We start from the raw sequence: 26,422 nt of genomic DNA on the forward strand, positions 1-26,422 counted from the left end.
ACATCAGTTTATGAATTTTATGATAGGCCCATATTCGTTCTTTAAAAGTGTACCTAGTACAGACATAACTAGTCAATATAAAAATTTCAAACGAATTAACTTTGTTATTTAGTTTCACCCAGTTAAATGGAAAATTATTTTTATAAATTAACACGGCTATTTTTTACTTCAAAAACTAGTCCTGGAAACTCAAAATCGTTGATACCATGGGATTCAATTTGCCCATGTTTCACTGTATGAATATTCAAAGGGAAGAGATACGCGGCCGCGTGAGGATACCACAACTAACTACGATTTATAATTAGCGAAATTACATAAGCGATTAAAATTTTATGATGTTGTTTGCCTTCGTTAAAACAACTATGTAAATATTGATGACGACTTGGCACCCGGTTTGAAACTGCAATAAAAACTTATTCAAATATTAAACGTCACTCATGTGCGGGTTCTTTTTAGGAACCAAGTCCATATTCTGCTTTTATTAAATCTAATATAAAGGCCATTGAATCCCCATATTACAGCTTGAAAAAGAAATAACATAAGTTCAGTTCAGTTTATTTCAGTTCAAGGGGGCTGGAGCTATCCAGCCAGCATTGCCTGCTGCAAGAACTAGGAAGAGGAGATTACGATGGAGAGGCTATTTTGAGGCAAAATAGTACTACAAGCTCGCATGACTCTGCTGACTCAGCCTAAGCGGCGAGTCGGTGTAGCATGGTGCGTCACATCGCCCCGACGGCTAAGCTACAGGTACTAAGTCAAACAAAGAATGCACAGCGCATTAAGAGCAACCTCTGCCATCCTATCCGAGACACGGGAGTACCCAGGACTGGGGTGCTGGGTTTTCAGTCAGGATAGTAGGAGACGGGAAATTTTTAGCCGACCCGAATACGAGTACAAGACATCGTTAAGTCAGCATGGGGCAGATAGATACTAGATATTATAGTTGGTGTCTTGTTTTGACATATTAACACATATATACAAATTCAATATGTCAATAGGCTTAGTGTGAGTGCGCCGCGACAACATCTCACGCGCCAGATAGACTACCCGTCCCTTTCTAATTCATACAATTAGAAATAAGTTTTTATCAAAAATGTCACATTTGATACAAACTTCTATCGCTGACTGTACTTTTATTTCAACAGGCAACGAATACTTATCAAGACAATTTAAAAAAATACAATTAGCTTGCGTTGTTTTATCTTGTAGTTCCTATGGCTACCTCCTGTATCCATCATCAAATCAGCTCGATTGTACCATAATATTACATTGTCACCAAACTTACAATTGTAAGTATCTGGAGTATGGAAGTGGGTCTAATTTAGCTTGCAAGATTTGACCCTAACATTCACACATACAAAGAAATAAAAGCTTGATGTATGTGAAGTTTCAGCTGAATTGAATAATGGGAAGTGACTCTAATTTAGATCGAAAGATTGGATCCTAACATCCGTTCATTGCAACTACTACTACTACTGCTACTTAATGGCGCAGCGACCCAAAATGAGTCTTGGCCTCCGACACGAGTACTCGCCAGTTGTCTCGATCCTGTGCCATCTCCCGCCAGTTATCGGCCTGGAGATCGCGCAAGTCCGCTTCAACAGCATCGCCCCAGCGATATCTGGGACGTCCGATAGGCCTCCGCCCTACCGGGCGTCCCAGGTATGCCCTTTTAGCGCCGCGATCCTCCTCCATTCTCAAAACGTGGACAAGCCAACGGAGACGGTGAGCTTTTGTTTCGCCGACAATATTGGGTGTAGCCACAAGATCTTCAATCTCGACGTTTTTGCGGAGTCTAAGGCTGCCATACTCTCTTCTCACAGGGCCCAGGATCTTTCGAAGTATTCTCCTTTCTGTCACCAGGAGTTTATTTTCTTCTTTAAGTGTTAGTGTCCAAGTCTCGCATCCGTACATGAGTATGGTCCGTTCATTGCAAGTTAAAGAAATTGGACGAAGTTTGTTGCAGAATGCGTTTAGTACCTACCTACGCTTTTGACGAAGCCTGCGCTGTGGATTTAGATGATGGTTGTGTTTTAGTAAATTTAATCAATTATTTTTAGTTAAAGAAAATCTTGTAGAATACGGATAGTCTATCTCGACCGCGAGATACTGTCGCGGCGTACTCGTACTATAAACGTCCTCTCTAATTCCCCGTGACGTATTTCATGACTCGCTTATAATTTTAGCACAATAAATTGCAATAATTGAATACTTTTTGTCAACCATGTGACTGATTTCTAGTCACGTAGACACAGAAGTGCGGTTAATTAATACCTTGTAAAACGTGGTAGCCGCCACAAATTACCCGAGTAGGCTGACTAAAGTGGTTAAGACTGAAATGACGAATGATTTCCCTATAACTTCTTATACATTTTCAGAGCTTAGAATTTAAACTCATTTTAGAAGGGCGTACCTTCTACGATTTTAGTTCTATATTCTCGCAATCTCCATCTGTCATCAGCATCACATCGCCATCAGCCAAGTACATGTAACAAATTTTTCTCTTCTCATGCTCGTAAAACTGACATTTAAGTCTGACGTGTAAACTGGCGTGTAAGCGGCATAAAAATGCTTATTATGATCTATAACATAAAGTAAAATCATCTATTATGACCCTTATTACAGTAGAATTAAAGTCTAAAATTTGTCATACATACTGCCAGCCCAGCCAGCGCGCTCCGACGGGGCGCTCCCGACTGGCACGCCCCCGCGCCCCCGACCGGCCCGAATATAATTTTCTGTAGTCTTGAACTAATACGGTAGAATAGCCTAAAATATTGGATATTTTAGTCACAATCCGGTGTGTACTTTTATCTCTATAATAATAAAAAAAAACAACTAGTTTCTGTTTACTATAGCAAATGAATGAAGTATGAGCTGGCGCATTGTTACCGGATTGTTACCGATGATTCCTGCATAATTTGAAAACACCGGTGCCGTATAAATAATACTTATTAAATAAAGATAGACGGCCACTGGTAAAAACTGGTTTCCAAAATTATAAACAAACTAACTCCAAATTGGCAAATAAATAAACGAATAAACGAACGAATGAACAAACAACGAGATTACTAGAGCGTCGACATCAATCGTAGTAGGTACTGCAATGAGCTGAGAGAATAGGCATACATAATGCGCCAACATAATGCGTACAATGATGGAGTCACTAGGGTGACACATCTAATTGGATACAGATAAACCACTTCATCATTGCTCTTACAAATGTGTGGGTAAATATGGGTGCATAGGAAGCGTTTTATAAAAAAGATATTAGGAATACACACGGATATGTCTTTAGTAGCCTTGCGGCAGCGGATATATTCAGCGGGAAACGCCTCAAATCTAATCCAACGTACATGTCTTCCGACAACACTTGGTCGAATTCCGAAGACGAAACGAGGAAGAATAACGACGTGACCGAGTCGAAACACTGCGTCCACTTCTGCCGCTACGTCCTCTGCCCGCCCACGTCCACGAACACGAAGGGCACATTGTTAATGTTGATAATAACAACGGTGATGCCTGTAGCCTTGTCAGTGGAAGATGTATCAAAACTAACCTGTCTTCCGACAACACTTGGTCGAATTCCGAGGACGAAACGAGGAACAATATCGACGTGACCGAGTCGAAACACTGCGCCCACTTCTGCCCGCCGACGTCCACGATCACGAAGAGCACATTGTTGATGTTGATAGTATCTACGGAGATGCCTTGTAAGTGGAATATGTATCAATACTAACCTGTCTTCCGACAACACTTGGTCGAACTCCGAGGACGAAACGAGGAACAATATCGACGTGACCGAGTCGAAACACTGCGTCCACTTCTGTCGTTGCGTCCTCTGCCCGCCGACATCGACAAATACGAACGGCACATTGTTGATATTGATGGTGCACTCGGAGATGCCCTTGGTGGCTTTCCGGCAGTGTAAGATGTCTTGGTGGGAAGGCATGTAGTCTGGTCGCGCTATGCGCTCCAGCTCATCGAAGAAGTAGCTTACTGAGTCGCTCTGGAAATAGAAAAGAAATAATATTATACCCCCTCTATTAAAGAGATTGTTAGATCGAACTTAGCTAGGACAACAAGATTTCAACTAAAATAAAGTTTAATGACAAGTCATTTCAATTACAAGGGGTTTTACGAAAGCTAATGCATTATTTTACGAATCTTAGATATTGTACTACTACTATCTGTCTCATTTGTAGTAAGAATTTAAGCAACATGTGAATATTATTTCCATTTACTTGACTAAGATAATATAGTGTAGCCCATCAACAAAAGAATGCATGATGTAACGAAATTCTCAGTTCTCCCAGCATCAAATAGGGCTGTAAATACCTTCAATCACTTGCAATAATATGTTACTCATTGAAGGCCGCAAAAATATGTGACACGCGAGATCGTGTCAAGAGGACAAAAGAGGTGCGAAATAATTTTGTTTGCAATCACCATTGGCACGCGCCAAAAAAATCAGCACATTTAAGTATAAACTTAACATTTTCATCCTTTTGTTAAAAAAATAGCAAGCCATTATGGCATGATACTTAATCCTTGGATTTTATATAAAATTTCAAGTGCAGCTTTCCGTGTACCGCAATCGTTTTACGGTTTAACCGCCTTCTAAAACTCGGCGCACGTAGCATAATCTTATTGTGATATTCTCAACAGGTGTACAGAATTGAATGGTACATGATGAAATCCCCTAACAGGCCTGATTTGGTATTCTGCAACATTCTGTACCCACACAAACAGCCTGGGCTTTTACTGCTGTTAGCCTGTGATGAACTACTCCTTTGCAACAATCGGACCAGTATATAACTGACCTGCGACAGTTTAAAGTAGGAATGATGTTTATTGATGTTTCATATAAAATAATCTAGTTAAATGCTAGGCACTGAACAACATGAGCAAACTTACTTATCAAGCTAGAAATTAATTTAAAATTATTAAAGAAGATACAAGACATCCTCAAGTTACATAAATATTAAAAGGCACTATTCGATTCCTCAGCTTCAGGAAGATTAAACCTAAGTATTTCTTGTTCAAATTATTAATTTACCTACTACATTTCCTCACATCCGAACGGCAGTTAAAAATAAAAAATAATGGTATAAAAAAATAAAAACTAGTTTTCGATCTGTTTCCAATATGATACTGATCTGTCAGTGTCAAAATTGACATTTCTTCAGCAGTATCATATTAGAAACAGATCTAATAACTAAAACTAGAATTGAGCTGTCTATTGTAGGAATAAATTTAATGATTTTGACCGTATTTTTTTACGTTGTACTGCTATATCACGGTCAATGTCGACCGGTTTGGCTTAGTGGGTAGTGACCCTGCCTACGAAGCTGATGGTCCCGGGTTCAAATCCTGGTAAGGGCATTTATTCGTGCGCTGAGCATGGATATTTGTGTCATGACTATTTTCTATGTATTTAAGTAAGTATTTATAAAATTATATATATCGTTGTCTAAGTACCCTCAACACAAGCCTTATTGAGCTTTCTGTGGGACTTAGTTTAAGTAATAATGTCCTATAATATTTATTTATTGTCGAGAACCATGTGGGGAGGGTCCAATAGTGGACGTGATTTGGCAGAAGACGATAAATTGTGACAAATTATAATGGTCAAAATGGTTGGGGGACAACGGTTACTCGCGTCCGCAGGATTTACCTTAGATGCCCTGCACGTGTCCCCTGGGTGGTGCTAAAGAGTAATCAACTTTGGCCGCTGCACTGCACTTTGTACTAAGAGCCTCGCAGCAAGTTAACAGAAGCGAATACTATAAAGAGATACACTATCACAATGAGCACTCAGACCAGAGATCTCGGACCATCAGTCCGTATTTGTCAAATCAATGTAGAAGGTATCAGCAGACCGAAATGCGACTACATTTCTAGACTAATGAAAGAAAATAAAATCGACGTCCTAACCATACAGGAAACCCATACCAGGGACGATCAAGACTTAGAAAATAGAGGACTCATCCCCGGCTTTACACTTCTCAAAGCGCTGAACCACCGCAGCTACGGCATCGCCACCTACTGTCGAGCCGATATAAAGAATAGTAGTGTGATATTCGCAGACGCCTCCGCCGACAATTTTATCATCGTCGCTCAGGTAGATGAATTTAAAATAGCCAATATATATAAGCCTCCGCTAACCAAGTGGGCAAACAATGGCCCACCTACCTTTGGTCATCCATGCATCTATACTGGCGATTTCAATAGTCACCATACACTATGGCGCTATTCCGCAGACGACACCAATGGGCTAGCACTTGCACAGTGGGCCGAAACACATAATAATTTGTTTCTCGTGTTCGACGCCAAGGATAGAGGGACCTTCCATTCGGCTCGATGGAAGAAGGACTACAACCCCGACTTAATATTCGTTACCAAAGATGATTTGGGCGGACCCCTTTCTGCAGACCGGGTAGTTCTGAAAGACTTTCCAAACAGCCAGCACAGACCAGTAATTGTAAATGTGGGTACAAAGATCCCCCTTGTTAGCTCAATGCCCCTTCCTCGCTGGAATTTCAAGCGTGCGGATTGGAGCAGTTTCGCCAAATTTATCGACGCTGCAATTCGCTTCATCCCTCCTAAAGCAAAAAACTACGACAGATTCCTAGGTTTGGTCCAATCGTCGGCAAAACGTCACATTTGTAGAGGCTTCAGGAAGGAGTACATCCCAGGATGGAACACCGAAAGCGAAAGCCTGTACAGATCTTACCAGGCTACTGGGGATTGCTCGTTGGGGTCTGAGCTCTTAACTTCCCTAGACGCGAACCGGGTTAAGAAGTGGAAGGATACAGTGGAGTCAATGGACTTCAAGCGGTCAAGCCGCAAAGCGTGGAATGTTCTGAATAAACTTACGGGGAAGACGACATCACCACGACCGACCGCTTCTATTAAACCAAACGAAATTGCGAACGGGATGGTTTCGACCTCCAGAGCAAAGGGCGACAAACTTGAAACAAAAAAGATAAAGAAGAAGATCAAGGATCTGAAATCAAACTTCACAGAAGATCCAGAGCTAGGTAGACCTTTTACGGCCGAAGAAACCCACCACGCAATTAAAGGGCTACAAGCTGGGAAAGCCGCAGGTCCAGACGAGGTCCATAATGAGTTTTTGCTTAATTTGGGCCCTAATGCTGTTAAATGGCTCTCCCTTTTCTTTTCTGACGTTCTCAGCCGTAACAAACTTCCCAGATCCTTTAAGGAGTCGAAAGTCATAGCACTATTGAAGCCGGGGAAAAAAGAAGACGACCCTTCCAGTTACCGACCAATAGCGCTGCTTAGCAATTGTTATAAGCTTCTTGAGAAACTCATTTACCGCAGGATAGCGCCCCTCATAGATCGTGTGGTCCCGGTAGAACAGGCGGGCTTCCGAATTGGACGGAGCTGCACAGACCAAGTTCTTGCCCTTACTACACACTTGGAAAACGGTTTCCAGAAGGGACTGAAGTCAGGTGCCGTGTTTGTCGACCTCACTGCAGCATACGACACGGTCTGGAGGGAGGGGTTAATCTTCAAGCTTCTTTCGGTGGTCCCAAGCTTGCCTATTTCTAACCTGATCTCTAACATGCTTACTCAGCGAAGGTTTAACGTCTATTTGGGCTCAAATGTTAGCGATGTCAGAAACCTAAGTAATGGGCTGCCCCAAGGATCCGTGTTGGCACCTATATTGTTCAACCTCTACATCTCTGACCTCCCAAAAACCAGCGCACGTAAGTTCATTTACGCCGACGACATCTGTATCGTAGCTCAAAGCAAAAACTTCGACAGCCTGGAGTCTACGCTATCTGGTGACCTGAAACTGTTGGCGAACTACTTTAGAACCTGGCGACTAACACCAAGTGTAAGCAAAACAGAAGTGTGCTGTTTTCACCTGCACAATCAATTCGCAAAGCGTGAGCTCAAAGTTCATTTAAATGGGTCCCTTGTTAGACACAATTTCTCTCCTAAATATCTCGGCGTCATCCTCGACCGCTCCTTGACGTACAATCAACATCTGTCCACAACGGCTCGCAAGCTCCAGACTCGTAACAACATCATCCAAAAACTTAGTGGCACCTCCTGGGGAGCAAATGCCGAAGTATTACGAACCTCGGCGCTATCTCTGGTGTTTTCCACGGGAGAATATTGTGCAGCGGCCTGGCTTGGCAGTGCCCATGCCACCAAAGTGGATGTCGAGCTGAACAAAGCCATGCGTGTTATCTCCGGAACGCTCCAATCAACTCCTTGCCACTGGCTGCCAGTGCTCTCTCGGATTGCGCCACCGGACTTAAGGAGGAAAGATGCCCTTCTTAGGGAAGCTGCCAAGATTCGAAACGACCCTCGTCTCCCTACTTATGCAGAGTTTATAGCACCCGCTTACCACCGTCTAAAATCAAGGAAGCCCCCGTACAACATCGCTAAGGAACTAGTGGATGGCCAATTCGACTTGCAACATGAATGGTCCAAGACGTGGTACTCCTTAATGGCGGAAAAACTAGGCTCCGGAATTACACCTGGCTCCAAAATAAAAGGATCGGACCTTCCGAGGCGATACTGGTGCAAACTCAACAGGCTTCGTACCGGCCACGGACGTTGCGCTCAATATAAACACCGCTGTGGATGGGTGGACTCTCCTGCTTGCGCTTGCGGTGCTGAAACCCAGACTATCCAGCACATAATTGAAGACTGCCCCATATTGCGCTATATTGCCGGTCCTCCAGAAGACCTGATATCCCTGTGCGACGAAGCCGTCAAATGGCTGACTGGTCTTTGTGTTGACATTTAAAAAAATTTGGTTATTATATGCTTCTGTATTATGTTATGCCATACGATTAAATAAAATAAATGGTCAAATTATAGCGACAATACTCGACTTAGTGAATCGCATAGCAGCTGATTGCTGACTCTGCACTCGGCCGCAGGTTTCGTGGAATGACAGATACCGGGAAGGTTTCGCAATGTTGACGGCGGTTTGTCTACACAGGTCCTAAGAATTGTTGGCTAACTAAGCATGTAACTATATTTGTACTTCCTATGTAAATAACCTATTGCGAGAACTACCGTTTTCCCTGCTTTTTGCCACGGCTCATGGGAGTCGGGACCACTTTGCAACTAATCCCAAGAATTAGCATAGACACTAGTTTTTACGAAAGCGATTATAAAATATTATTAATTGATTGTATAAGATGTGTAAAGTGTAAGACCAATTTAAGCGAATACCTTTGAATAGCTACATTATGCGGTACGTTTTAGAATTTAGTTGCCAAAAATAATTTGGCGCCGTACATCGCCACGTACATTAGCTGTCAAACTCGGAAGCACGATTTTTATATTAGACTATACACATCTTATAGTCCGTTTCATATCTTCGATTTCTACGTACCTACTAAAAAAAGCACAGTAAAACATTATTTGATCCCTCAAGCCGCTGTAACACTTGTAACTGTATTTTAACGTACTAACAAAAACACTGCAAATTGTTTGTACTTAACAAGGATTCGCTAAACGCAAGTCAGTGGCCCACAGATTGGCCCGTCACGGTATTCTTTGTGGATATACCGTATGTGTCGTAGGTGCGAATTTACGTTAAAGTTACTTCTCATTGGTCCAATTTCGTGACTCGCTGTTGTGGTATTTCGCGAGTCAATGTCAAATAATTTGTATACAATGTTATTTTATTGTTATTTGGGTACATTCTGCATTGTTCAGAGCATTAAATATCGCCGAGCGCGTTTATCACTTAAAACGGCATCATCATCATATCATCAATATCATCATCTCAAGAAATGGCATACACAGGAAAGTTACTGCCATCTGACCTTCCAACCCAGGAGGTTAAGCCATATTGGGATTAGTACGTCTTATTCACGGTTTTTTATAACTCGCCAATGCCAACCCTAGCGAGCTGAAGCTCAACGCGCAACATGGGTTTTGTTAGACAGTGGAGCTTCTGTACAATTGAAGCATGATACATACGTATTTTATACGGTAACGTGGCACGATTATATTGATTATGAAACATGCATTGAGGTTGGGTTGTATTTGACGTTTCATGTTTGATTTATTCAAATTACAAGCCATTAAATTTAATAAATTCGCATTAAATCTAGTCTTAATCTGATATCAACACGAAACTAAAGCACTTTCATGGTAAGAACGTTGCCCAATCTAGGTTACAGCATGCCATACTAAACGTTTAAACTATCTATAATTTCGAGAAGTTAAGTCATTTCGTCGAATGACGCTAGTATTCGAATTTGAATCTTGTGTCATAGAGAACAAGGCTTTTATTAGAAAAATGTTGTAAGCAGAGTCTAATAAGTCCACAGATCTACGAGTAATATGTACAAGATTACTGGTCAACGTTTAAAAATACAGCGAAAAACGCAACGGCGTTACATTGCAACAATCAGACACGGCTTGACATAATGGTAAATTCCGCTTGTCGTGTTTTCAGACCCTAAAATTTATATTTTATTCGACTATAATAACTATGGGGATAGGCCCCATCGGTTAATTCTCACAGCAAAGCGGTACTCTCCGTATGGAGTGAAGAAAAGCTCTCCGTTTTAGCTTCGGACAAAAATGCTTTCGTATGTTCAGATATTCTCCTCTATAGGCCGCAATATTCGTGAAATCTTGAGAGCAGGTTGTATATAGGTATATATACATTTTTTTTTGTCTATTCTGTTTTTGGAAAATTTTCAAATAATATATATCGTAGCCATGGTGGTTCGCTCAGAGCCACTGGTGTAATAAATAGGTTGTCACGCTAATAATTTTGTTCTCTATCGCACTCAAGATAACTTCCTATAAAGTAAAGATATCTCCTTTTAAGCTTTAACAGATCCTTTCTAAAACATTTGTTTGATGGGAGTAAACCTCGAGTAAACACTACGCGCCAATGTAAATATGAAGAATAATAGCTGTTAAGTAGTGTAAGATTGTTATTTATTAAACTATTTATTTAGTTATTTTAAACTTAAAACAAAAAAAAAATATATAATTAATAGCATGTGATAGAAATAAGTTACACTTAAAAAATTTTTTTTGTTCATTGAAAATTATAATTATATTTGAATATTATATAAATCTTATTAATTCTTCTTAAAATAATTTAAAATAATTCGACCCGTAATGATAATGAACTTTGAAATAATTATATTTGTGTAAATAATGTTTTCATCTATAAAATAATAATGTGCGATTAAATAGATATAATGAGTTGACATGTAAAATAACTATATTTTATCAATAAAGTTTTGATTGATTGATTGATTGTAGGTCCTTTTCAGTCAATCCCAACCACAGACTATCTCGCATAAACGCACTATAAACCGTTTACGACCATCACACAAACCGTTTCACGCAATTCTGTTACATTTAATAATGATTTAAATTTCCTTTGGGGTAATTAGTATAAGGACGGTGAGACGTTAAAGTTTAAATGGGCCGTCTAATAGGCAAGTGCTCTGTTCGAACGAGTGGTCAAGCAGGTTCGGAGTCCCTTATAAATTAATGATACGAATACGACATAGATATCTCTGTCGTCAATATTAAATGTTGGAGATTAGATAGATAGAAGACTCTTTATTGGCACACCTCAGTAAAAGTAACCTACAGTTTAGAAAAACAATTGATTATTAATTAATTAATGTGGTAGACGGGCAGATAGTAATAAATTACTGCTGCCGTTCTCAAACTGTGCTCTGTGGACCTCTAATCACACAACGTACCTATACACAATTCTCTCTAACAAAACCGACGTTTGATAGAGAATCGCGTTGTCCGTATACAACGCTTTTGCATAAGGAAAAAAATACTAAAGGTTTATATGGACCGTCTAATAGAGAAGTGGTCTGTCCGAACGAGTGGTCAAGCCGGTTCGGAGTCCCCTATAAATTAATGGTGCGACGTAGAAATCTATGTCGTCAATATTAAATGATGGAGATTATTAATTAACTAATGGGGTAGTCGGGCAGATAGTGATGAATTACTGCTGCCGTTCTCAAAGTGTACAGTCAAGTGCAAAAATATGTATCGAAAGAATCGCCTCATAAATATGGTACTAGCTCTTATTTCACTGGAATAAGATGCTATGGGGCATATTTTTGAGTCAGATGTGTACACCCATATTTTTACACTTGACTGTACCCATAAGCATAGAACAGATAATAGTACAGTAAGGTGTATCTTCGAAAGCGGTGTACCAAACTAGAAGCACTTTTTTTTAATACCACGTCTGTGGCAAACAAATATACGGCCCGCCTGATGCTAAGCAGTTACCGTAGCCTATGGACGCCTGCAACTCCAGAGGTGTTACATGCGCGTTGCCCACCCTTTAAAAACCTGTACACTCCTTTTTTGAAGAACTCCATACTGTATACCCTCGAGAAAACCTCGGCAGGGAGCTCATTCCACTCGGCAGTGGAATGAGCTCCCTGCCGAGCGTTGAGGTGATAGAAAGTGGCCGTTGGCATCATGTCAAACAATTATTCAGAGCACAGCCCACTGTACAAGCGGTAGAACACACACAAGGAGGCAAAGTCTCTCCTTAGACTTAAAGGTTTAATGCCGCTTGTGAGTTTTCTTCTGTATTACAGTAACAATAAGATGCCTCGGTAAACATTGCAGTAGTTAGTGTACACGTGTTGTTAAGAAGAAAGTGGGGGACCCGCACGAAATCACCTTTTCATACAAACGTAGTCCTGTAGGGCTAAGATGGTCGGCTCTTTATCATTTGTCACCATGCCTGTCACGTTCTAACAAGTATGTAAGTGCGAAAGTGACGGGCGTAGTGACAGGTGATAAAAATGGAACCATGCTGCCACTGCTGCGGTGGTCGCATTTTTATCACTTGTCATGACATGCGTCACTTTCGCACTTACATACTTGTTAGAACGTGACAGGCTCAACAACACAAACTCGCTCGCAACAAACAAAATCGCTTACTTTCTTTCTAATGCTAATAAAAACGGACTATAGAGGTAAGTAGTCCCCAGTCTTAGAGGTTTCCAGATCTTAGAGGTCTCCAGTGCTTCAAAGTCAAAAAAAGAATCCAAAAGTGTGACCAAACATTTTGAGAACCGTTGATTACCGCTCGGTTCACGCGTCCCATTGTCGATTAAATATATTGACACCGATCGAAGATGCGGGTTTTGTTATTTAGAACGCTAACCTACTACTGAAACAAACCAGTATTAAATATCACTTTTGTCTTCCTCCTGTTGTCCACGCCATTTTTGCCACGGCTCATGGGAGCCTGGGGTCTGCTTAGCATTCTTAGCAACTAATCCCTAGAATTGGCATAGTCACTAGTTTTTACGAAACCGACTGCCATATGACCTGCCAACCAACCCTTGAGGGGGTAAACTAGGATTTATTGGGATGCGTCCAGTTTCCTCCCGATGTTTTCCTCCACCGAAAAGCGACTGGTAAATATCATATGATATTTCGTACATAAGTTCCGAAAAACTCATTGGTACGAGTTCCTGATTGCAAGTGTTAGAAATGTAAGATAATTTATATCATTATTATTGGCAAAACACCGTTTGTCATCAAACTATTTCTATTTTGATACTAATTGTTAATATTTATATTAGCCGGGTTTGTAAACGTGCTCTAACTGACAGCCCAGCTGTCATGGGCGCGGGCTGTCAAGAGAGCTTCCCGCGTCAACGTGAGCGTCGGTCGTCGGTCTTAACATTATCATGTACTTAACTCAGAAATAAATCAATTACTCAATACCTAGTGCGTTTTACTTCTTTCACAAGTCTCACCCTCTTACCGCTAGGCCACCAGCGTATTAAATATCACTTTTGTATAAGCCTTGACGTCTATGTCGAATGATGGTCTCTATTAACGTTTCTTCAAGTCTCTTTTGGTTGGACTTAATTAAAATAATAGTTGAAGAAATATTTCTTTTAATATTGCTCATTTAATAGTATAGGATACAGCCATATCCAGGTATCATAAAATTCTTTCGATAAGAACACAGAATCGGTTTATACGCCACGCCCGATGGCACAAGACGAACGTTGTTCAGAACGATAAAATGCTCAGAGCCTGCATTTCTATCGATTAAATTACGGTAATTTCATCTTTCTTTATAATTGTTTACTGAAGAAAACAAAACAATGCGACATTAAGTAATAATCCGAATGACTTCGCAAAAAGAATGAGATTGAAATAATGACGTCACACGTTAAAGCACTCGTCTGTTTTCTTTACTTGGTAATATTTATAAAAAATGGATTTAGCTGTCTTCTCTCAATTTTGACACACCTAAAACTTCATCAATATTTAAGCAGACAGAGGTATTACCATTGATGTACGTAATAGGGGTAGATGAGGTACCAGGCGCTCGATCGTGAGCCACAAAATATAGGTTCCGGGACCTATATTGAATTAGTCGTACGGGTGACGCTGAAGTGTCAACATTGTCATCAAATTCGATAAAATATTGCCAAAGAATGCCGTGTTGCGCCTTTTTCCAGTGCTTCAATAGCTCCAAGCACAAAAACAAAGCTCACGGTATCACTTTTCATTCGTAAGTACTGTAATAACATTTGAAAACATAATTTTTTCTAAATAAAATTAAAAATTTCCTTGTTATTGAGTGAGCGCGACAGTTAAATAATGCATTACCCATGTGAGTAACACGTTTATCCGAGTGTCAAGTAGGCCTGCCCACTTCATGCATTGTAGAGTCAGCAATTTTTTTTATAAATAATGCAACTTTTTAAATCATGTGCTCCTATTCCTTGAAACTATAGAATGTAACCGGTTTTTATTTTAATATACGAATAACCGGTTGTTAACCAAAAATTCAGTTTTTCTGATAGTATTGTTAAAACAATATCTTGCATTAACTTGAAATCCAAATATCGGGAATAGTCCATCAAAAATTACTAAATAGTACTTGTACAACAATAGGAAAACTATGGACAACATTTTTAACGAAAGCTCGATTTACAATTTTAATATGCGAGTTATAGTGTAGGTTTCATTCGTTATGAGAATAGTTTGTTATAATATTGGTAGTAATTGAGGAGTGGTGTATTTTGAGTTTAGTGTCGCATGCACCGGAAAGGTTTTAAGATGTATTTATGTATGTTGAAAACTGTGTAAAAATATTTAGAACAGATATTAGATCAATCAAATTCAACCTTTTATCATAAACAAAAGAAATAAATAATAATCATCTCTATTTGTCAAGTAAAATGTATGATGACTGGTCTGGCCTAGTGGGCAGTGACCCTGCCTATAAAGCCGATGGTCCCGTCCCGGGTTCAAAGTTCTAATGATGGAATCTATGAAGAATTGAGGGAACACTTAAAGTCTTATAGGTACACATATAGTGATTTTTGTGGTTTTTGTTTACAAATTAAGCATTTTCATCCAAAAACTGGCAATTAGTGTAGTGGAACTGCTGATTATAAACAGAACGAAACTCCCTAACTACGTATTTACCGTTTGAGTATTTGTTTTAATTTGTCCTCTTTGTAGAGCAACTAAGGTGATGAAAATGAAAACGATGAAAATCAGAACGAATACTTTAAATTGAACATTCTAATGTAAGGGCACGCTGCCGTCTCAAATCGAGAAAAGTGGGACATTGCTAATTTCGCCTTCGATAGGGAATGATTAAAAAAAATATAACTTCAAAATCAGTATTAACGTTAAAAAAATGAAAACTATAATGTTTAGAGAAAAAACTTTCACTTATTTCTATTTTAAAACGAGCTGCAGCTGTGGAAATGCCTAGCGATTGAATTGTGAAAATTAAAAATGATGCTCGGTTTCGTTTTTAATACAATTTTTTTTCTCCATACATTATAATTTTCCTTTTTATACCGCCCTCTCCGCATATATTTTTTAATTGTATAGATAAACTATCGGTTTTACATATAAAATACATACAGTTTTACATATTTTATTTGTGTTAGCGAAAAAAAAATTGTTTTCCATAAAATAAATAAAGTTCCTATTTATTTTAAATACGTATATATTTTATAAATATTTGTTTCCTGACGCTACCTAATAAAGACCGCCGTTGAAGGCGCTTATGCCCATGACTTACAACTTGTCCAATATAAGTGAATCCGTATACGTATCGTAACTATGAATAAACAAGGTTCACACTTTTATATTGGTTATCTTGAGTCGTGCGCTCGGTGAACGATTGGAATATATAAATACCAGGAGTAACTACGAATTACCAGTGATTACATTATCTTTTGTCAAGCGTACTTGTCTTTTCCGAAAAACCATCAGAAGTGAAACCTCGAGATCCCTATCAACTGAGATCATATCGTTATACTGGTTTTCTCGAGGCGACACGTTAGTTGAACATAGTGAATAGTCGACCAGGGTTTCAGAAGTAAAAAACGAGGGTCAATTTCATGCTTTAAAAATATGATAGTCAATCATTTGATATTAATCTCAGTGTAACTCGCTCGCTCAGATATTTGCTTGAAGTGAGAGACGGTCTAAGATTAGGTAATATCAAATCATTGTATTTTTTAAAAATCGAAATGACTTAATATCACTTTAAGACGACAATGTAAGAAGTATGTACGTCTCGCATACACATTTGTATAATGTTATTAGTTTTTCTCTGTTGCACCTCGAGGAATACGCAAAATATAGGGGTCTCGCTTGCGCAGCACTGTTAACTATATTTGGTTATCCCTGTTGCTCGTTGTGCACATGTACATTATAATGGTGTGTAGTATTTGCAAATGAGTGGGTGCTGGACCAGATTTTAGTTTTGTCAACTATTTACGTCACATATCTACCCCTTTTACTTACATCAATGGGTATTACTATATATAGCTTAAATCTAATATTAATAGGCCCTCGAGGCATTGTACCAAGGACGCTGGCGGCAATTCCTCGTTATATCGCAATGCTGATACGTTGTGCGAGGAAGCTGCCAGCTCTTTGGTCACCAGTTACGTCAACCAGACGCTTTGCGATTTCTGCAAATAAACCTGTGCGCGCTGGGACTGCCTGGGACCCCATTGGACCTATAGTTTCAATGCGAAATTGTACAAAATGGTACTCTCTACCGAGGGTTAAGCTTTACATTTACACTAGTGTCCAACAGAAGGTTCGATTTCGGCAGGTTTAAATAAGAAAAAAATACACTTAAGGTGTATTAGGGTAATTCTGAACGTCGAAAACCCTCCCTAATTACGAAAAGGAACTCTTACTATGATGAAATTTTGGGTGATTTTCATCTGATTTTCGGAATTATCGGACATACAAAAATACCCGAATACACGTAATTCACCATAATAAACATTTAACTTGGAATATCTATTCATTTCAAATCGCACGTGCCCTATTTCGGTCCGTAGATCTAGCTCGCCGCTCATTGAAACATATCAGTGTTTGATATGGACAACCCATGCATTCATTCAGATTACGCCCTAGATAATCTGAACCTAGAGCTACAACTGTAATCTCATAATAGTGGCGGCGATTTATCTTGCAATTTTGTTTCAGACGATGCGTAGTTGCGTTTGTAAACTCCGCTACGTACCGTAAAACGGGGTGAGTAGGGACAAAACTGACATTAAAACCTCATTAAAACGTTATTTTTACATGTGGCAAACTGATTTTTATACATAATAAATGTTCCGGCCGTTTGAATTTTAGATTTTTTATGATTTTGTGTAGTTCCTAAATAATAAATAGTAGGAAATTCCAGCTCCGTAGTAGGGGTGAGGAGGGATTTCCTACTAAGATGAGTTTTGAAAATTGTAGGATCGACACTTTGGGATTATGAACCTTATAATAGGTTGATTTGTTATTAGAATATATAATTTCCATAGCAGTAGCCTGTACAAAAACAAACTCACCCCTCTGTCATCCCTCCTCACCCCATTCATAACCCAACTGTCCTCGTCCCTCTCCCTAATAATCCTAATCCCTATTCACCCTATTTTACGGTACTCGTATAATCTATCATAATTTCAGGTAAGAAAAGCTTATTTTTTTGTTTGCATGCTTACATTTCGGTTTAAAATCTCGAGCACATGTCGAAATTTATAAGCGCAAGTCGCTTGGCGTGTTTCTTACATTTCTTACTTGGGACTAGCTGCGAGTTCAAAGGAGGAAAGAAAATATCCGGCGCGGCGGTTCAATTCGAGCTGTTTTTTTGTATTTTGAGCTTAATTTCTCGAGGATTTAACAACTGGAGACGGCTTGTCTGTAATTTTCTGTACAAAACAGTCTGCCGATTTTGTGCGTAACGTACAAATATCCATGTCAGATAAACGTCAGTCCATACAATACATATGACCATTGGCCGAGGTTTTCACACAGAAGGGTAAGCTCTTAAAGGCAACTCCAGTTGTTAAATCTTCCAAGTCAGTAGGCCTAGCACAGAAGCGACGCAACAATATCTCGGCGCGAGATTGACTAACCGTCACCGTCCCTATTTAATTAATACAACTAGAAAAAGAAGGGTTCCTGAGCTAGGCCGACTGGTAGCTGTTACGTCAGATTTTTTATCACATTCGTATTATATTAAAAATCGTATAAGTACACAAAACAAATATAAACTTTACAAATAACTTTACTATTTTAGCCTTATGAAACTGGTCCGTGTAGACATGGTATTAAAAATATAAGCACGCGAAAGTTCTTAATTTTATTATGGCGTGTGCTGTCATCGCATATGCTAATAAAATATCAAGCGAAATAGGTTTAGGTTTATTGTCATAAATTATTACCTCCTTATTTATAAGACTAGGAAACCTTTGTACAATTTTGTCCCTTTCTAAGAAACACAAATTTCAAAATGACGGATAAGGAAAAAGATTATTAAGTAGTCCATTGAATAAAAAGTTCTAGAGTGCGTGAGTTAGTAACGTAAGATGTTTCTTCGGAAACATGTCAAGAGTCCCTAGGTAATAAACATACTAAAACCCCGGGACACTAGGAGGAGCCCCGGAGTGGGGGGAGGGGGGGAAAGGGTCCATTTTTTCATTTTTCGCTTAAATCTCAAAAACGGTACATGTTAGAGAAAAACTTTCAAGGAAAAGTTGAAAGGCCATAAAATTATCTACAAGTTGTACCTAAATCATTTTTTTCTATTCCCAGCCGTTTCTGAGTTACACGCAGTAAAAAATGATTTTGGCTCAAACAATTTCCCCATACTACATACCCATGTTTATCACATCAATCGATCAAAAAATATTTCTTTCTTCCAAAAAACTCAAATGTGCAACTTGTGACCGGTACTGATAGATTGCTCTTAATTAGGCCTATAATTGGTAAAATAAACACATTCCTCCATGGAAGCCTTTAGGAGGAATCGATTGTCAAAATATTATATTAGGGTAGTTTGAGTTACTGAACTTGATCTTTTTATTTTTTTCTTCCAAAAAACTCAAAAGTGCAACTAGTGACCGGTACAGATAGATTGCTCATAATTAGATCTATCATTGATAAAAATACCAGATTCCACCACGGAGGCGTTTACGGGGAATTGAATTTTATTAGGGTAGTTACGATACTTGAACTTTTTATTTTTTTTCTTCCAAAAAGCTCAAAAGTGCAACTTGTGACCGGTACTGATAGATTGCTCTTAATTAGGTCTATCATTGGTAAAAAAAACACATTCCTCCATGGAAGCCTTTAGGAGGAATCGATTGTCAAAATATTATATTAGGGTAGTTACGCAACTTGACCTTTTTATTTTTTTTTCTTCCAAAAAGCTCAAAAGTGCAACTTGTGACCGGTACCGATAGATTGCTCATAATTAGGTCTATCATTGATAAAAAAACCAGATTCCACCATGGAGGCGTTTAGGAGGAATTGAATTTTATTAGGGTAGTTACGATACTTGAACTTTTTTTTTTTTCCTCTAGTGCCTTTCATATGACATTAATGTCCCAACATTATCCGTTGTTCGGATTTTTTCGATGAAGGTTCACACGTAGCATGGGAAGGGGTCCGCCCTCGTTAAGCTTATGCTAAAACCCCATGCTCATCCGTGACGTCATAAAAAAAGCATCGATGATCTTTTACAACCCCTCCTCCACTCAAAGTGACGTTGAAGAGGCTGGGAAAATTTGCTTCTTAAAATGGTATGGAGCACCAACTAAAGTCACCTCTCTCAACCAATACCGCTTCCAGTCCTTTATGAGGTCAGTAGCCAAACTAAAGCCAGACATAAGCTCTCTCCCACCCACGGAAAGTGCGGCAAAACAGCATTCCCGGCGCACTTACTATCAAGTACAACAGTGGCTTGAGAATGAGCTGCCTCCACAAGAGTGGGGATAGCAGTCTGTAGGAAACACCCTGGAGCCCATAAAAACCGAAGATCCACCAGCACCAGAGGCCTTACTACAGACCATATTTTGCCGTTGCACTAAAGATTGTGCTAGCGGCAAATGTGGATGCCGAAAAGCAATGCTCAAATGTTCAGCGGCATGCCTTCATTGCCAAGGGAAATGCCTTAACAGCGTATCCATTCAGGAAGATGATGATGATGGTGATGGTGATGACGAAGAGCTTCACCACGAATCACCTACATCTGAGGATGAACAAATAATAGAAGAAGAACTCTTAACAGGACCGTCCCAACCCAAAAGGATGAAAAAGTAGTCATCATCATCATCATCATCATTATCATCGTCATTTCTTACAATCCACAACAAAAACGGAGAAAAAAACGGTCGTCTGCGGGCACCCTAAGTTGGTAAAATAAAAAGTTTTCGAATTTTTCACCTTTCATGGGATGTAGCTCGAAAACGGCTGGGAATAGAAAAAAATGATTTAGCTACAACTTGTAGATAATTTTATGGCCTTTCAACTTTTCCTTGAAAGTTTTTCTCTAACATGTACCGTTTTTGAGATTTAAGCGAAAAATGAAAAAATGGACCCTTTCCCCCCCTCCCCCCACTCCGGGGCTCCTCCTAGTGTCCCGGGGTTTTAGTATGTTTATTACCTAGGGACTCTTGACATGTTTCCGAAGAAACATCTTACGTTACTAACTCACGCACTCTAGACCCCCCTTGGAGGGACTCATTCAATGGACTAAAGGGCGTTTTAGACTTGACAGTCGCTTATGAATAATGTTAACGCCATTAGTTGACAATCGGCCCTAATATCAAAGAGAATTTAGTATAGAGGCGTATTGTCGAAGTAAATTTTGTAGTCAACTAAATTGACTACCATCTTTCGACACAGGACTAAAACTCTTAGAATGGCATATGGCTATTTGACCCATGCTCTTTCACTGAAATGTTTTAAATATCAAACAGTGTCGCCATCTACTCGAGTATAGGCCAAAGGTATATCGCCATCTATTCGAGCATAATTTTTTCTTAGACTTGTCATCTATCTTGTACGGAGTTAATATATCTTCCAGGGTTCGAAATTATCCAGATAATTATCGTGATAATTATCCGATAATTATCGGATTATTATCCCAAGTATGGATGGTGCTATATTTATTTAACGCAACAATCAACGTTCCAATTCACGCGCGGTTTGTTTTTAAACATACCGTATTTTATAAATTTTAGGTTAATATGAAATCGATAATTATCAGGCATAAAAATCACGATAATTATCAAGATAACTATTATTGATAATTATCCTTTCGAACCTTGATATCTTCGCTAGTATTACTGCCACTACTTTCAGAAATCGCATGTCTTTGTCTCTACATAAGTACCAAATCGATACAGAGTTAAGACTTCTGTTTGTAGATATTTGGTTACTTAGTGATTTTTGGTTGGCAACGGCGAAATTAGAACAAACGATCATTCGAGAACATTTCAAGTAACGGATTAAGCCAAATAAGGCGTTTAGATACGCTAGGTAGTTTTGTGAAGGCGCTCATTTCAGAGCAGTATTGAAAACGAGAAAATACGTGAAGTACAATTGTTTGAGCATATACACAATCTACATTAGCTGGAAGGCCGTACCAGGCGTCCTTAACCTCGGAGCGTTGTTTAAGATTCAGCCAATGTGTACATACATAAAATATATTAAAAAGGTATATTCACTTAAAAATAGTAGATTGTTAAAGGATGAAAGGCACCCATTTCTGTCGAGGAAGTTTGGCGCTCGAACGCAATGAGAGCGCCAATGGTTCGAAACTGAAATGGTGCCTTTCATCCGACTTCAACACTCTACTTCTCAACAACTCAGGAAAGTTAAGATACATGTATATAAAAAAAAAGTATGAACTTACATCACATGAGGACTACGTTTGTATGGAGAATCGATCGCGAATTTATCACACTATCCCTTTTCTACCACTAGATATTGTAGCAAGCGGAAATTTGACGCAGATATCGACGTAATATAGACATCATAAAGCATCAATCTCTTTCATTCAAGTGATATCATGTCGTTATCACGACGATAGTAGATAACCGGGAGTAATTACAGTAAGTAAATTTTAGGACATTTTAATTTATAATTTGATCTTTTTATTTTTTTCTTTTTGTTGACAGTATTATTATTTATTATTGATGTATGTCTTTCCCATCCTGGAACAATGGTGTTCCGGACCTTTGGGAGGCGTGCACGGAGCTGAAGCCAACACGTAGAGGCCCTTTTGACACTTTAATGAAATGTAAGGGGTACACCGAGCGGATGCTGCCTTTGCCTGTGTCATGGGCTCATGGGACGCACGCAGAGGCAGCACCCGCCAGGGTGTAAGGACTAATTGAGAGTTTATGGAATCTAAAATGAACTGGGCTATTGGGTGAAAGCGATGGACTAAATACAGTAAATACGGGGCTATGGGATAAAAAACCGGATGGCTGCCTAATAAATAAATAAATAAATATTATAGGACATTATTACACAAATTAACTAAGTCCCACAGTAAGCTCAATAAGGCTTGTGTTGTGGCCGTTGTGAGTACTTAGACAACGATATATATAATATATAAATACTTAAATACATAAAAAACACCCATGACTCAGGAACAAATATTCATGCTCATCACACAAATAAATGCCCTTACCAGGATTTGAACCCGGGACCATCAGTTTCATAGGCAGGGTCACTACCCACTAGGCCAGACCGGTCGTCAAATCTAATAAAACGGTATTCAAATTTTTATCCGGCAGACGGTGACTCGCCCCCACAAGATGGGCCTCCACAAAAAGCGACATCTAGGATGGCTCAAGGGCAACAGCGGTGTGAGCGGCTCACGGGTATTGACAGGTGTTCGCCGCTTTCTACCTTCTTTCTTATTGATGTTCTGATTATCTTATTTATTGTTTGTTACTTATTATCTTATCTTTATTAATTTTGTATACATTTGACGATCTTTTTGTGAATTTGTGTTATTTTTAAGTGAAAATAAGATGTAATTTCCAATTACAAATAAATATATCTAACATAATCTATCTTCTGTTACGCCCTACGGTATTTATAAACGTAAATGCATACGGCCGAAATGAAGAACATTATAATTTACAACTTTAACAGTCAAAAGTTGGTCAAAACGCCCGTCGGTCAGGCACGTATCAAACGCCGCTTCAGAGACCCCACACTAGCGCCATTTGAGCGTTGGCGTCTTATCAGCGCTATGGAAAATAGCCCTAAGGGCCACCAACACTAGCGTTTCTCGAATCTCGAGCGTCGGCTTCTAATCAAATCTATGGCCGCCGCTGGACACAACGTTGGCGCAACTGCGCAAGAAGCGACGCTATTGTAGCTTTATAAAATAAGAGTCCAGGCGTAGGGAGCCAAATCGATGAGCCCGTCCGTCGCTTCCTGCCTTCACCTGCTGGGCTAGCACAGGTGTGGCGCGACAGTACTCGCCCGGGCGAGATACTGTTTGCGCCACTCCTGTCACTCTCACTCCTGTGCTAGGCGTCCTGGGGACTTACTATGGCAAGAGTGACCTACATCATCTCCAGTTCTGTCATTATTACAGTTAAAACCTGGGGCAATTGCTGATCAGCTAGATTTAAATGACAATCCCTCACTGAAAACTAACATTGCTTATTTGCATTAACTAATTACTCTACATCTCCAAAGCGAACAATGATAACCCGATTAAATTGTTATGGAAAGCGGCACCCTATGCCGTAACATACTCAAGAGCAATGAAAACCGGTCACTTAGTATTCAATTCTCATTCAAAGTGTACCCGTATTCATTGACGTCGAGTGTATATCCGCCTTATGGAACACGTTGTTTATTTACTCGTATGAATCATTAGAGAACGTTAATTAAGCCCTAATAGTGCAAAGGTTCTTTTACTTCACACTCGGCAATTAATAAAGTCGCCGTCAGATATATCAGAGCGGCCAATATGTTCAAAAATATCTCAACATGCACTTTAACGTCTGGGTATAACCTTTGTTCAGGTATTTGTGAACACCTTGGCCGCTCAGGTATCTCTGATGACAAAAAACCCGCAAGATACCAACTATGTCAATTAGGAGAATTAAATTTGTTCGAGATTAGATTATCGAACGAAATTACATTACAATTATGCAAAGATATGAACACATGCCTTATACGTACGTGTAATTTGGTGCGTCCGATGTCAAAGACATGTATTGACTTTTGTGCCTTATTCCATTGTAATAAGACTTGAAATGTACAAATATATTTAAAGCTCGTACTATATCTACTCGTATGCGGTGATTCATTTAATTGTTGTGATGTAATAAGTGTAGGGAACCGAGTGGTTTTTTATTCCGTTTCGCAAAAAGTGGATTTTAGTCGATTCCGGATGGTATTCTGTACGCATAGCGCGCGGCATACATATCTGGCCTTAATTCAGAATGTCAAAAGTCTGCTCGATGTTTTGGGTTATCAAATGGTTATAGACGCGTGTTGTAACCACTAGAGATTATGACTGGTATATTGACAACGTATTAAAGTTGTTAATGATATGTTGATATGAAGGTCAATATGGGTAAGTGTGGCTACAGAATACGTGTAACTGTGTACTAGGACATGTTTACTCATTAATACTAATATAATCAACGTTGTTCCGAGTTTATACATTTGCCACTAAAAGCAAGTAGCAAATGTACGAACTCGCAATAAACACTCATAAATGTGTAAAGAGGCCCCAATCACTTACTCCGCCGACACACTTACCCCTACTGATTCTATCTTAGCTTTAGCTTACTATCTTTACGCATATTAATAGTACAATTCCACAGAGAACAGAGGGCCTACCGCGAAAACCGTTATTCGCAAATTGCGGAGATCTTTCTCTTTTACTCTCACTAAGAAGTAATTAGAGTGACAGAGAAAAATGCCCGCAATTGACGAATTTCGATTTTCGCGGTAGGCCTTCTGGAAATAAGGGACTGCCGGCAGAGGGTGTGCTTCGGTCAAGTACAAGCGAGGATGGTTAACGATATGAAGCAGGCAATCCTAGTGCCCAACGACTTTTAAAAAAATCAGTAAAACAACAACAAATAATTAAATACTTAATTAAAAGTAATATTATTACATACACCTATTATGACAATATTGGATAAAAATTAAGTATGTTTAAGAAATTACTAATTAACTCCCATTATTTGCGCCCACGTCTCTTGATTTATTAATCAACGGGGCTTCATATAGAAAGAACGTGTGTTCTCATTTGATACGCGAACAAGTCCAGTTCTTCATCGATCTATTACATATTGTAACTTTGGACAATATGGGATCGGTTTTATTCTTGGTTTTCCAACGACAAACAGACAGAATACCATGAGTTTACCGTGGCCATTTACGATAGCGACTGCGTAAATGCACTCTCATTGGATCTCTTTCATACTCGTAAGTTCAACATTAATTGGAGCGAGTGAGATGCGCTGTGAGTATACGAATATGTCCTTGAGTATACTCATGGTAGTCTTGGTAAGCGTACAAGCCTATGCCGCAAATATTAGTCGGCTAGTGATTTAAACGGTCCTAGATGTGGTGAATCACTCGTGTAGACAAATACGTAGACCATAAGTGGTGAACGTTTAATTTAATAATGTTTGTACGAGGACGTTGTGGGCCGTTATTACAAGCTGTTATTCCGTTTTACCGTTGTCGCCCCATACTTATAAACCAAACCCCTTTTTGTATATGTATACCCAACAAAAGTAGGTTTTTTTGGCAGCTTAAATAATTTATTTCTTATCTAAATTGAAGTACCGAAACTAGTCCCAGTAGCTTCTGGATGGCAGCAAAAGAACGCTTACTGGACCATTTAAATCCACTTATATCAGAATAGTTAGACTTAGGGAAGAATTGTGTGTCCGTCCCTGTCCCTAGAAACCCCACACATTTTTATTTATACTACGTCGGTGGCAAACAAGCGTACGGCCCACCTGATGGCAAGCAGTCTCCGTAGCCTATGGACGCCTGCAACTCCAGAGGAGTTACATGCGCGTTGCTGATCCTAACATTCCGCACCCTCGATGAGCTC

At 39.4% G+C, this 26,422-nt stretch overlaps 1 protein-coding gene across 1 annotated transcript in view; it reads right to left on the reverse strand.

The window, feature by feature from the left end:
* LOC133521595 (guanine nucleotide-binding protein subunit alpha homolog) overlaps nucleotides 1–26,422 on the reverse strand; it is a 43,864-nt gene that overhangs the window by 10,979 nt on the left and 6,463 nt on the right. The window contains exon 2 of the mRNA XM_061856635.1: nucleotides 3,741–4,009. Coding sequence (XP_061712619.1) covers nucleotides 3,741–4,009 — 269 coding nt within the window. The remainder of the gene's footprint in view (nucleotides 1–3,740; nucleotides 4,010–26,422) is intronic.

This window comes from Cydia pomonella, chromosome 9 (assembly GCF_033807575.1).
Source record: "Cydia pomonella isolate Wapato2018A chromosome 9, ilCydPomo1, whole genome shotgun sequence".
NCBI classification, from domain to species: Eukaryota; Metazoa; Arthropoda; class Insecta; order Lepidoptera; family Tortricidae; genus Cydia; species Cydia pomonella.